This window comes from Mus caroli, chromosome 10 (assembly GCF_900094665.2).
Source record: "Mus caroli chromosome 10, CAROLI_EIJ_v1.1, whole genome shotgun sequence".
NCBI classification, from domain to species: Eukaryota; Metazoa; Chordata; class Mammalia; order Rodentia; family Muridae; genus Mus; species Mus caroli.
In genome coordinates this window covers 1,861,918-1,874,371 of record NC_034579.1, presented here as the reverse complement: position 1 = coordinate 1,874,371, position 12,454 = coordinate 1,861,918, and the positions used below count along the sequence as shown (strand labels likewise).

At 42.0% G+C, this 12,454-nt stretch overlaps 1 protein-coding gene across 13 annotated transcripts in view; it reads left to right on the top strand.

The window, feature by feature from the left end:
* The window catches only part of Syne1 (spectrin repeat containing nuclear envelope protein 1), a 444,430-nt gene that overhangs the window by 311,264 nt on the left and 120,712 nt on the right, over positions 1 to 12,454 (top strand). For 10 of the 13 annotated variants that reach the window (XM_029482408.1, XM_029482399.1, XM_029482400.1 and 7 more), the window contains 6 exons: positions 2,371 to 2,505; positions 3,259 to 3,368; positions 6,521 to 6,659; positions 9,665 to 9,796; positions 10,228 to 10,383; positions 10,937 to 11,146. In XM_029482408.1, coding sequence (XP_029338268.1) covers positions 2,371 to 2,505; positions 3,259 to 3,368; positions 6,521 to 6,659; positions 9,665 to 9,796; positions 10,228 to 10,383; positions 10,937 to 11,146 — 882 coding nt within the window. The remainder of the gene's footprint in view (positions 1 to 2,370; positions 2,506 to 3,258; positions 3,369 to 6,520; positions 6,660 to 9,664; positions 9,797 to 10,227; positions 10,384 to 10,936; positions 11,147 to 12,454) is intronic. The other 3 variants (XM_029482403.1, XM_029482401.1, XM_029482398.1) reach the window with 1 other exon arrangement.

Sequence of the window (12,454 nt, the reverse complement as noted above, 5' to 3'; positions counted from 1 at the left end):
ACACACACACACACACACACACACACAGACACACACACGGTTTCTCTGTGTAACTCTGGCTGTCCTAGAACTCACTCTGTAGACAAGGCTGGCCTTGAACTCTGAAATCCACATATTTTGCCTCCTGAGTTCTGAGGTTAAAGGCATGCACCACTGTCACCCAGTTTATTTTGCTAATTCTAATGGCACTGAAAGACTCTTGTTTGGACAGGAGCTCTTTAATACTGGGGGCAACTATCAGAGGGAAGGGTTTCTCTGTTATGTAGCCCAGGATATTCTGAAACTTGCTATGTAGAACAGACTGGCCTTCAACTCACAGAGATACACCCGCCTTTGCCTCCAGGCCACTGGAACTATTTATTATACAGTATATAATTAGCTCTTTTTGAATAACAGACATTCAAAAATCAAGAGTCCTAGAATTAATTCAAGTCTTAGGAGATTCATAGGTGGAGCTGGGAGCCACTTTCTACTTTCTTTATACATTTATTTTATAAGCATTTTTTATATTCTTAATTTTTATAGCTTCTTACAGTTTTGCTTCATCTTTGAAACTTTCAGACATACCTAGAGTGTACAGTGTGTGTCGATCATGTCTGCTTCTTATTCCCCTCCTCAGCAGGTCCCAGGACCCTTATAACATCTCTCCCGACTTGATGTCCTTTTTTAATTTTAATTTTTTAATGCCCTGAATCCAGTTAGTGCTGCCTCCTTATGAGTGTAGTGTTGTCGGGGTTGGGGTGAGTTAAGGCTTTCCTGCCTCTTGAAGTGTCCCGGAGATTGTACCCCCGCGGTTTACCACTTCCTGCAACTCTTGAAAACAGAGTTGAAGAGGCTAAGCTGGGGCAGGTGGGGGTGGGGAAGCCAAGGATGTTCAGCCATCTTGGAAGCCCTTGCTGCAAGTTATTAAGCTCCGCCGCCTTGTGACAAAATGACTGATGGAGACAACTTTAGGGATGAGAGACTTAGTTTTTTGCTTTGTGTTTTCAGAAGTTTGACTCAATGATGCACTTATTAATGTTAGTGGCAAGGCAAAGATATCATGGCTTAAGGGCAAGGCAAAGCTTTAAAACTCAGGCAAGGAAAGAAAAAGTACCCTTCAAATGCCACTAATGACCCTTTCCCAGGTGGGCTGCTTTTCGCCTTGTTCCACCTCTTTTCAGTTGTCTACCCCGATTTTTCATCCATGGGTAGATTAATGCTGTGGATTTTGGCAGAGCCCTGATGGCCTAACAGACGCAAGGAGCAATTATGTCTTCCTATTGTCCCATGTGCCCTGCGCCCAGCCAGAGTCCACAGCCAGCATCAGCGTTCACGCCTTGCTCTTCCTGAATTCTAGAATGGGAACCCAGGTGTCGATCTCTTTGGTTGATAGCCTTAAAAAAACAAAAAACAAAAACAACACAAAACAAAAAAACCAAAACTGTTTGAGAGGCAAGTACTTGCTACTGTGCCCATTTTGGATCGAAAACATGAGAGAAATGTTGGCAGGGCAAAGCTTTTAGAGGAGGGACAACAAAGTTTGACATGTAATGATTATCTGGGTAACATTTTACCTTTGTGTGACTTTAATAAGTTCATAAAAGGGTTGAGTTTTATATTTATGTGGAAAAAATTTAGAATAATACTTGATGACTACTCTGGAAAAATGGGCTTCCTTAGAAATAACCCTGGATGTCATCATCTGCTTACTCTTGTTCCTAAAAGTCTCAAAGTGTTGTGTTACCATCACTTTTTTAATGGGGTGCAATGATGGCGATTAAGTCATTATCTCAACTACACCAAAGGAGTCGTCTTTCCAGTGAGGTGAGGTTTTCCTGTGAGTGGTTTCAACCCTAGGACAAGGGACTGAGGTGCATAGTGTAGGTACCAAAGCAAACCTGGCCTCCAGGTTCTCCCAGCATCCTTCAGTCCCTACCTGGCATACCCTTCCCCCTGCCCCAACCCTAAACTTTCCAGCCCTGGGGCTGGGCGCCCTTCCACTGTATAATCCAGCATTTTTTGTCTCCTTGTTCAGTCTCTCTCTCTCTCTCTCTCTCTCTCTCTCTCTCTCTCTCTCTCTCTCTCTCTCGCTCTCTCTTGCTCTTGCTCTCTCGCTCTCTCGCTCTCTCGCTCTCTCGCTCTCTCGCTCTCTCCTTCTCCCTCTGACACCCACACTTTTTCTCTCCTTTACCATCATCTCCTCTGTCTTCCTTTCAATGGCAACTTCCCTCTCCTCCTTCCTTGGGGCCAGAGAACTCGCCCACCCCAGAGCAGCCTCTCAATAAACCTACACTTCATATAATCTATTTGGCTTGAATTGGCTCATTTCATCGGCAGAGAAACAACTTATCAGTGTGGTCCCTGATTCCTGTCTCATCTTGTTCAAAGCAGGGAGTCACACAAGAGAAAGAGGAGAACGATGTTGACTTCACAGACACCCAGAGCCCCGGCGTGCAGGAATGGCTGGCACAAGCCCGCACCACAAGGACCCACCAGCGGCAGAGCAGCCTCCAGCAGCAAAAAGTAAAGCCTTTTCCACCTTCCTGTGGGCATCTCTGCCATGAGCAGAGCTTGCGGGCAGTGTTTCTGTGACCGTAGGTTTTGTTTTGTTCTGGTTTCAATGCTGGGAACGGAACCCAGGCCAGGCCCGGGATCCACATCCCAGCATGGATATGGGTCTTGAGTAGTTCTTTGATGCAGTGTTTGCTTCTATCTTACTATAACACAAAAGCCCCAGCAAGGCTTCTGAGAATGGGCAAAGCTCTGAAATACATTTTTCACCCCCAAAGAAACGAAATGTGTCTCCTACTTTCTAGTAGACTCCTCACAAGACCCAATTGTAAATGGATGTGATACAAATGATTTCAGTTGATTAATTTTTTTAAGGAAACTAACTCAGTGTAAAAGGCATACATACTTTCTCATGTCAAAGTGTAAACTCACTCACGGTGAGTGCGCGCAACCCAGATTGGCTGATAATCAAGTTTAGCTGTCCTGAACTGATGCTTGCAAGGAGTCTGTCCTGGCTAGTCCGAGACAGCATCGACTTTGAAAGGAAAGAATATATTTCACCACATGAGGGCGCTGTTGTCCAGCAAAAATTTTCTGTGCCTGTTGCTTTTTCAGTATATTTAATCAGAACAAGAGTATTTGCCTAACCGTGCTCAGATTTACAGTTATTAGAGCCTTCCTTACGTCCTGAGGATAGGAAGCAGTGACGGTGACAGCCACCATCAACAGCTCTCTGAAGTGACCATAACGTTTGCGTTTGTGCAGGAGTTCGAACAGGAGCTGGCCGAGCAGAAGAGCCTCCTCCGCTCAGTAGCTAGCCGTGGAGAGGAGATTCTAACCCAGCATTCCACCGCAGAAGGTTCAGGTGGCCTTGGGTATGTTTTGAAATTGCAACTTCCTCTTCTTGTGTTTCTCTGTCATTTGAAAAAACGGAACACCTTGCTCCATAGTTACTTTCCACACACGGCACTGACACCCCCCTCCCCATTCGCTTTAGGATAGTAAATGTCCCTGCACTGCCAAGCATTTTGCTGTGCATATAGAAAAATGACTACTGATAATGATTAATGAGTTCACCTTCCTGGAGGCCCAGCACACCTATCATCAGGGACAAGCATTTTCTGAGCCAAATGTGCTCTCAAATCACATCTGTGATATTTCCAACTGATGTCTATACCTAATCAGAGTGTTTTCCTCTTGAGAACTCTTGCAGAATATTCTTAAAAAGTAAAAATAATAATAAAAAGGATGTATATGCAGGCTAAGTGGTAGACTTCCAAACAGCTTTCTTCCTATAATTCCTACATATAAAGTTTTTTTTTATCCTGAGGAGTAGGATTGGAGTGGACACTTTGAAAGTCTTACATACAGAAAGATGAAATATTAGACTAGACTTCTCAACAGGAGGTTTTTATTTGCAAGCTGGAAAGGTAACAGGGCTATAGCCAGTCGGGTATGCCTGTGTCTTGAACCACGGATCTTGGGGTGTCTTGGCTTCCCGACCTACAGAGTTATGATAATACGGAGCAACCATCAAGACAAAATGTTTTGATAATGATACAAAGAAAAACATTTCCTTTTATTTGTTTTTGTCATGACAGATATTCTCTGGTTTCCCTAGAACTCACTCTATAGATGAGGCTGGCCTCAAATTCACAGAGATCCACCTGCCCCTGCTTCCCAAGTGCTGCGATCAAAGGTGTGCACAGCACAACCCAGCTCAGAAGCACCTTTTTTCCTTAGGTGTCAGTAAAGGCCCGTGCGTCTGTGTGCAGCCTTTGCTTGTTTCTCTTGGCCGTTTCTCCTTGGGCTTTGTTTCCTGATTCTAAACATTGTTTCAGCAGAAATAATATAAAAAAGAGTAGATGTTAGAAAGATGTTATATTATTTATAATGTCAAATAATTGAAAAGGCAGTAGTACCTACTAGCATCAAGAAAAAAATTACAACGCGGTATCAGAAATCATACACATGGAAGCTAAGGAACAATGTGAATTGAAACAGCACATTGTTTTCAATTGGATCACTGGAGATAACAGAGGTGGCCACTAAAGTGTTTTTGTAGTTTACTCAACACTGACTCTGTGATTCTGAGTGTCGATATATTGCAGATATTATGGGATGCATAGTTTTTGCATTTAGGTCTCCCCAAATCTGTGAAAGCTGAAATAATTGCTACCGTCCACCATGTTTAGAAAGACCTGTGATAAGGTCTTTAAAATACATCAGCAGCAAAGCCCCAAATGAAGAGGACGCTCATCTAGGCTAGTAGAGCAGCATGTCTTCCCTCTCACTATCTGCTAAGCAGCTCTGAGGTGTTCACACATCTACTGTTTCTCAAGCCCTTTATTTATATCTCTGCTTTTGAGAAGGAGACAGCTAGTGAGTGCCGTCTGCTTGGCAGACAGTTGGTTCCACAAAAGAGCTATGGGAATCTGGTGCAAGTTTCTTGTGGTTAAAAAAAAAAAAGTTGCTGTTGTTTTTTTGCTCCCTTCTCCTTGGCCTTCAGCGTTGGCTAGAACCCAGACAACAGATAAACATCTACAAGTCGCTTTAGCTGCTCTTTCAAGTATTAAACTCATGTAAAAAGAAATCTGTCTTGCTGTGCTAGCTTTCTGTGAAGATTAACTTTTTAAAAAGTGGTTCAAGATTTTGAACCACTTCGCAATTCTTCAATGGTTATACAAACTCCTTAGAAAAATCGCCCTTCAGTGTAACTGAGTCCAGTTCACACCCTTCTGTCAAGTCCCCGGTTATTTCTAAGGCTAAGAAGGAAAACCAGCTTGGAATTCATTGACATTAAAAAAATTTTTTTCCCCCATGAGAAATGAAAAAGAGAATTTCTGATGTACAACTAACTCGCTACTATTTTTATATGTGTCATTGGTGAAGTATAAGAATATAATTGGTGACTACTCCCTTGGTTCGATATGAATTTTCATGCAAACAGTGAATGGAGATGAGTCCATTGTAACCAACGCAGAAGAAAATACAATAGACTTCATTTCATAGGAAGTTTCAAACTCCTTTCTTTTCTACTGAAAGTGTGTTGTGTTTTGTTTTGTTTTTAAACAACATTCAATTAGAGGCATTTTTTTTCAACATTAATTTTCAAGATCAGTGTATGTCAACAGGCAGACCATTAACCTCCTCATGGTAGCCGCCGTTCATCACATAGAGCTGTAGGCGTCAAGTATGTTCTATTTAACTTTGGAAACTGTGTAGCATGTGAATGTCATGACAACTGGGGCTCAGAGAGATGTGGCCCAGGTTACCAGGAGTTCCAGCGCTAACTGCTGTCATAGACACTTGGCTTCCTGTTCCTGCTTTCTGCATGCTGGGGATGGAACCCAGGGCCCAGGCATGCTGAGGCAAGTGTTCTACCATCGCCCCACCCCCACCCCATGCCTGCTCCCAGCCTCAAATAGACTTGGGGTCCCTCCTGTCCTTAAATGGACCTGGGATCCTTGCCGTTCTCCACAAGGCACTCTTCCATCTGTCCCCTCATCTCCTGTGGCCCGAATATCCTGTATATTCATTATGGTAAAAGTTCTCATTAGGCTAACATTTTCTAATTTTGAACCAATTTATAGGCAGATTATCAAAGGATCCTAGTCTATGATCATATTATAGTTTATTTCATGCTTAGCCATTTTCAATGTGTTTTTAATATTCCTGTGTTCATGATTAGATGTAGGAAGAAAATATGCTTACAGTCTCAGTATTTCTATTTTAATTTTTCATGTTTTAAGGTATAAGCCCACAAGTAAGATAATCATGTTATAATTTTTGAGGCCAGGTCTGTTAATATCAAATAGATTATCAGTCTATAATTCTCTCTCTCCTTCCCTCCCTCCCTCCGTCTCTCTCCCTCTCTTCCCCCTCCCTCCCTCTCTCTCCCTTTCTCTCCCCTTCCTTCTCTCCCTCTCTCTTTCTCCCCTTTCTTCCCCCTCTCTTTTTCTTTGTTCTGTTTTCTTTTTTCCCGTTTGCACACATTGTAAACTTAGACTGTTTATTCTTCTAATAGTGAAAAACCCGATGTGTTATCCCAGGAGTTGGGGATTGCTGAAGACCAGATGAGAGTGAAGTGGGAAAGTCTACAACAAGAGTTTAGTGCCAAGCAGAAGCTACTACAGAATATTCTGGAACAGGAACAAGAACAAGTGGTATCAAACATTTTCTTCATTTCTTTGTTTCCCTTTGGGCTTGTGAAACAGGGTCTCCTGCTACACATGTTGCCCTAGAATTTGCAATGTAGCCGAGGGCTGCCTGCTCCTATGACTACTGCCTCCTAGGGACTGGGCCTGCGAGCACGAACCCCTTTTCTCTGCCTAAGTTTAGCTTTAATACATTAACTGATAGAGGAGATACACAGCTTATGCTAAGGAGTAGAACTGTATAATAATCAGTATAATGAATGAATTATATAATTCTGAGATAAGTATAAGGCAAGTTGTTCATTTTGTATTTTGCTTCACAAGGCATGCCTCACATTTCCCACAATGTATGTGAAAATTTATCTGATTTCTATATTTTTCCAAAATATGATTAATGTCTGATTTTTTATTAGCATGAACCTCAAAAGTTCAATTTAATTTTCAACTTTGAAAAGTGTGGTTTCAAACCTAGGGTATACATATCAAAAAGGATTTCCACAAATCTGAAACTTAACTGCTGGGTTGCCCCCTTCCCACTGTTACTTCCAGTCTTGAATGCTTTCAGAAGGTTTTAATGAGAAACATATTGGAGCCTTAGAGGGTCTTGAGAACAAGGGAAGCCGATGGTCAGGTAGGGCAGTTAGCTGGTCCATCTGTAAGGCTGTTCCTGGGATGGATATCGTGTGATATTGGGCTCCGTTCCATCATGCACACAACATCCAAGGCAACAGAAAGTTCCAGAAAAGTAATAGTTATTGGTTCAGTCTTTGCAGAGGCTGGAAACCAAGGGGGAAGTCAGAGGAACTGGAGTGTTTAAAGGGGTAATGAGCAAGCCAGGAACCTAGGTATGCCCGTGATGCCTACAGCAGCTGTGGCTCAGATGGGCACGGGGGCAGAGTCCCAGGGCTCAGCAATGAGTTAGCAATGTCTGCCTTGCTCACTGGAGGACAGCAATTTTCCCCCAGTGGGGTAAGTCCTAGAGTCTTTACTGTTGGTCCTGAAGAATCTGCTGTTATCATCATTTGGAGCTAGCTGTACAGGAAAGGAAGGGTGATAGTTGGACAGAGATGGACAGGAACTGTCAAGGCAGGCAACGTGACATGAATCAGTGAACAGAGATGGTCTGTGGTGACAGACTTTTGCATTTCTGACAGAGCTGTTTTCCAAAACCTTCTAGCAGGCTTCACTTTCTGCCTCTTTGCCCTCCTCTGGCAATGAGTCTGCAGGAATTGCCATCAGCACTGGCTGATAGCATGCCATTCTTGGGTATTTTTTTTTTTTTGTGCCAGAATCATTTTCACTCTGACACTGATATTCAATGTCTTTTGCACAGACCTCAGATCTTTGTCTGAACCCTTCCTTACACCCCTGGTCAAATGTTTCTCACACCCAGAGCTAGACTTCCTGACGTAAATCACCTCAGGATGTTGAACTTCTAGCTTACCTTCATGCCACAGTATTTTTCCATTCTTTTAGATGTAAGCATCTAAAAAGATTCCTGTTCCTTAGAAGCCTAAGCCCACTATTCCACTAGTTGTCCACTCAGGCCATAGCACCCGCATGACTAGCACCGAAGACATACCTCATTGTGGAGAACTGCATTTCCTCTAAGTGTTGGTATCCAGCATTTTCCATCTGTCCTGCCATCATGCTTCTGTGACACCTGGGTGTTGTCCAAGTTTGGGTTCATATTCCTGACCTTCATCTTACAAGTAGCAAGCTTCAGCTGTCCATCTTATTTTACAGTCTGTTTTGCATCAGGAAACTTCCTTGTGGGAACCACTGGTTTTCCTCTGGCATGAAGAGTGAACAGGAAGTAGATAAGAGGTCCAGAGCCCCTGTCAAGGGGAGAGAAGCCTGTTTCACACTTAGATTTTAGCATGTCTAGCAACACTTAGCTGTGAGAGGCCTTGGGTTCACTTTGTAGACAATGTTGACTTAGGAAAGGGAGATGGCAGTCTCAGGATCTAATGATCTTGAAGAAGCAATGCTGGAACTGGGATATAGATATGTGTGTTTCAAAGTCTCTCCTTTTCACAACTGCTGACTGGAAACTTTATACATCAGATATACTTACTACTCTCAAGTGAAAAAGCTAACACAATCGAGGGAGGGCGCTGAAATTAAATAGCTCAAGGGGTCAGTGGATTCTGTCTCTCCAATGAGATTTTTCTTTATCTCTTTACTTGTAGAATATTTAATTTAATGCCCCCTTGGCAGAAGCATTTTTATGGATTTGGGGTTAAATACTGTTCTACCTTCTGCAAATCTGTAATCCAACCCAGGAACTATTTCACACATTCTTGAGGAAATAAGTAGCTATGGGAGGTTCCACTCCACAAACAGGAATCCAAAGGGGAGCAAGTTAAAATAATGGTGGAAACCCACTATAACAGATAAATCATTTAAGACTGCAACAATGAAAGAGACAAAGATATGCCGAGTGACAGATGTTCAAACTGCAGGATGGAGTAGCCTGAAATTCTCACAAGATGATGGATAGTCAGTCAATCAGTCAATCAATCAATCAATCAGTCAGTCAATCAAATGAGAGTGAAGTATTTTTGAAAAGCCATAGAACTTTCATTGGGGGACATCTCCAACGTATTTGAATGCTGGTACTGCAGATGGTCCTCGTGGGGGAGGATTCTAAAAGAAGTTAGAAGAGAAGAGGTGAATACTAAAAGAAAGGAGACTGGTGTCCGGCAGAGAGTTAGGACGACATAGTTAGAAATTATTATTATTTCTCTAAAGACAGAGATACAGCCAGGAAGAAATTCTCAGGGTAGCTGAGGCAAAAGTTCAGATATTTCTACCATTATTTTTTCCCTACTCCATCATTAAAAATCATGGTTGTTACTAGATCTGGTCACTGTACACAGTGATGTACTGTGTGGTAGAATTCCTATTTCTCTGGACAAGGCTTCTAATAACTTACTTTGTGGGTACCTCCAACTTGGAAAACTATGCATGGCTCACCTACTCTTAAGTAAGCCACCCCTGTTCGCCCACAGCTTTACAGTAGTCCGAACAGACTCCTGTCAGGGGTACTTCCATTCAGAGGGGAATCACAGACTCAGGATAAGACTTCAGTGACGTCCTTGCTGGATGGGCTGAGCCAGGCCTTCGGGGAGGCGTCATCACAGGTATGCCTGGCCATCATTGTACTTGTCTTGGTCTTGTCTTTCTGTGACTTATTCATCTGAACTTTGCAAAGTTGTTTCATCTTTGCCCATGACTGTTGAGGCCTAGCACTAGTAATGAGTCCTGGAGCTTAAAGGTGCTAATTCCTGAATATCAGTTTGCTCCATTATTTCTCTATAGTTCTTCAAAATACTGAAATGTATTAATATTAATATTATTATTGTATGATGATGATGATGACTAAAAGATGAGTTGGGAGTGGAGAGGTGGAGGCAGGGTCTCTTGTAGCCAAAGCTGCCCTCAAATTAGCTTCTTAGCTGTGGATGAGCTTAACTGCCTCATCTTCCTGTCTTCACTTCCCGAGAGCTGGGGTTCCAGGTCTGTAGCATTGCACCTGGATGGAAACTGATTGTCTTCTCTCTGTGTTCCCCAGAGTGGAGGGACAGACAGACAGAGCATTCACTTGGAGCAGAAGCTATATGACGGAGTCTCAGCCACTTCCGCCTGGTTGAATGGCGTCGAGGAGCGCTTATTTGTAGCCACGGCGCCTTTGCCAGAAGAAACAGGAGCTTGTCTCTCCAACCAGGAGGTAAGGTTGGCAGTGTCTGTCCATGCAGGAAATCTCAAAGCAATCACAATTAGTAACGAGGAATTATATTTACATATATTGAACACCAAGAACAAGACAGCTCTAATAAAATGCTGTGGTGTGTTTCCAAGAAACATAGTGTGGGACAGAATATTTTAAACATAAAAAGCTCTCAAAGATATGTATGATATGTATTTTATAACTTTTTAATGTGAGTTCAAGAGGAGGAGAAATGGAGAACTCTAGGTTATTGTACATTTCAAATCCTCCCTGTATGAAACACAAACTATAAGAACTGAATTCCTAACCAGCATTTAATTTTTTAATTTAATTTTTAGCAATGCATATTTTTATTATATAATGATATAAAGTCTCTGAGAAAAATCTCTGCTAGAACAACTTACCTGTGACCTATAGAAGTTCTTGAAGGAGACTCAGCTTGTATAAGTGTAGTTGTTAGTAAGTGAAAGGTTTCCTGGATTTCCCAGGGGATGATAACTTGACTTACAGAAGTCCAAACAATGAGGTGAAGCTTGGCTTTCATCAACCCTAGGCTCTTGCCAAGGACATTAAGGAAATGTCTGAAGAAATGGATAAGAACAAGAACTTGTTTTCCCAAGCATTCCCAGAGGACAGTGACAACCGGGATGTCATTGAAGATACTCTGGGTTGTCTTTTGGGCAGATTGTCCCTGCTGGATTCAGTAGTGGATCAGCGATGCCATCAGATGAAGGAAAGACTCCAGCAAATCCTCCGTTTCCAGGTAATTGGGAGGTCACAAAGGGTTTGGGCCATTTTCAAGGAACAGCAATAATGATCAGCCACGAGTATCTTACAAGCATTCATTATGTGCTGCATATTTGCAGTGAGGTATCTGAGGGCATGTGTGAGTGCATGGACATGTGTGGGTGATATGAAGCATGCGCATGAGCATGGGGGTCATTCCTCAGGAATCACCTACCTGTGTTCATTTTAACTTTCATTTCTTTATCTAATATGTGTATAGGGAGGTGGGAAGCATGAGTGTTGAGGTCAGAGGAGACTCATCTGAGTCCTCTGTCTCCTTCTACAATGGGAGTCCTGGGGAAGATGCTCATTACACTTGGGTAGAAAGTGTCTCTCCCCACTGAGCCATTGTTCTGGCCCATCCATATTGTTTTGAAGCATAAAGGACCTCACTGTTCTTAAGGTAGGCTGGCAGCCTAGTGAGCCCCAGGGATCTAAGCTCTTCCTCTCCAGGGCTGGAGATTACAAGGGTGTGTTACTGTAACTAGCTCTTTACATGGGTGCTGAGGGTCAAATTCAAGAAGCATGCTAGTGTCTGAGCTATCTCTCAGATCTTCTTATAAACACGTTTGGTTTTTTTGTTGTTGTTTTTTTGTTTTGTTTTGTTTTTTGTTTTTTTTTGTTTTTTTTTTTTTTTTTTTTTTTTTTTTTTAATGGGTAACAAAGAGCTAAAACATTGCAGAAAACCAGCTGGCTTGAACTAAAGATTTAGAAAGCCAAGTTTCATGCTTTTAGAATTTGGAAGGATGAGAAAACCACTTAGTCAAACCAAGAGTTGAATAAAAGTTTAAATTCAACCAATAAAAGTTAAGTTATCATTTATTGTAATTTCCAATTGGTAATAATAGAGTTTATTTCTTGTTACCAAAGAGCATGCAGGAGGTACTGGAATATCGAAAACACCCCAAAACTCACTACTCAAAAGTTTTTAAGATGGCGATGGTCTAGTTTCTTCTTGCTCTCTCAGACTTACCTTGGAAGCTGTCACACTACTTTCCAATCCAAACTCTTCAGATTTATTATTTTTTGCTGCCTTTAGACTCCCAGGGCCAGATATGTAATTCTATGCTTAGGGAACCTTTTCTGTCTTGAATCACTGGAAAAAATGGAAAAGTCACTGATAAACTTTTAGTATTGATGTTTTTCATGCTCAATAAAAAGGACCCTTTTCAGAGTACTTAAGACAATGGAAGCGATTTTCAGCAAACCTGGAAGAATTGGATGTAATTTTTGATTTGTAAAAAGTTACTCTAAACTTCAAATGTTACATTCACCAAGAAACATG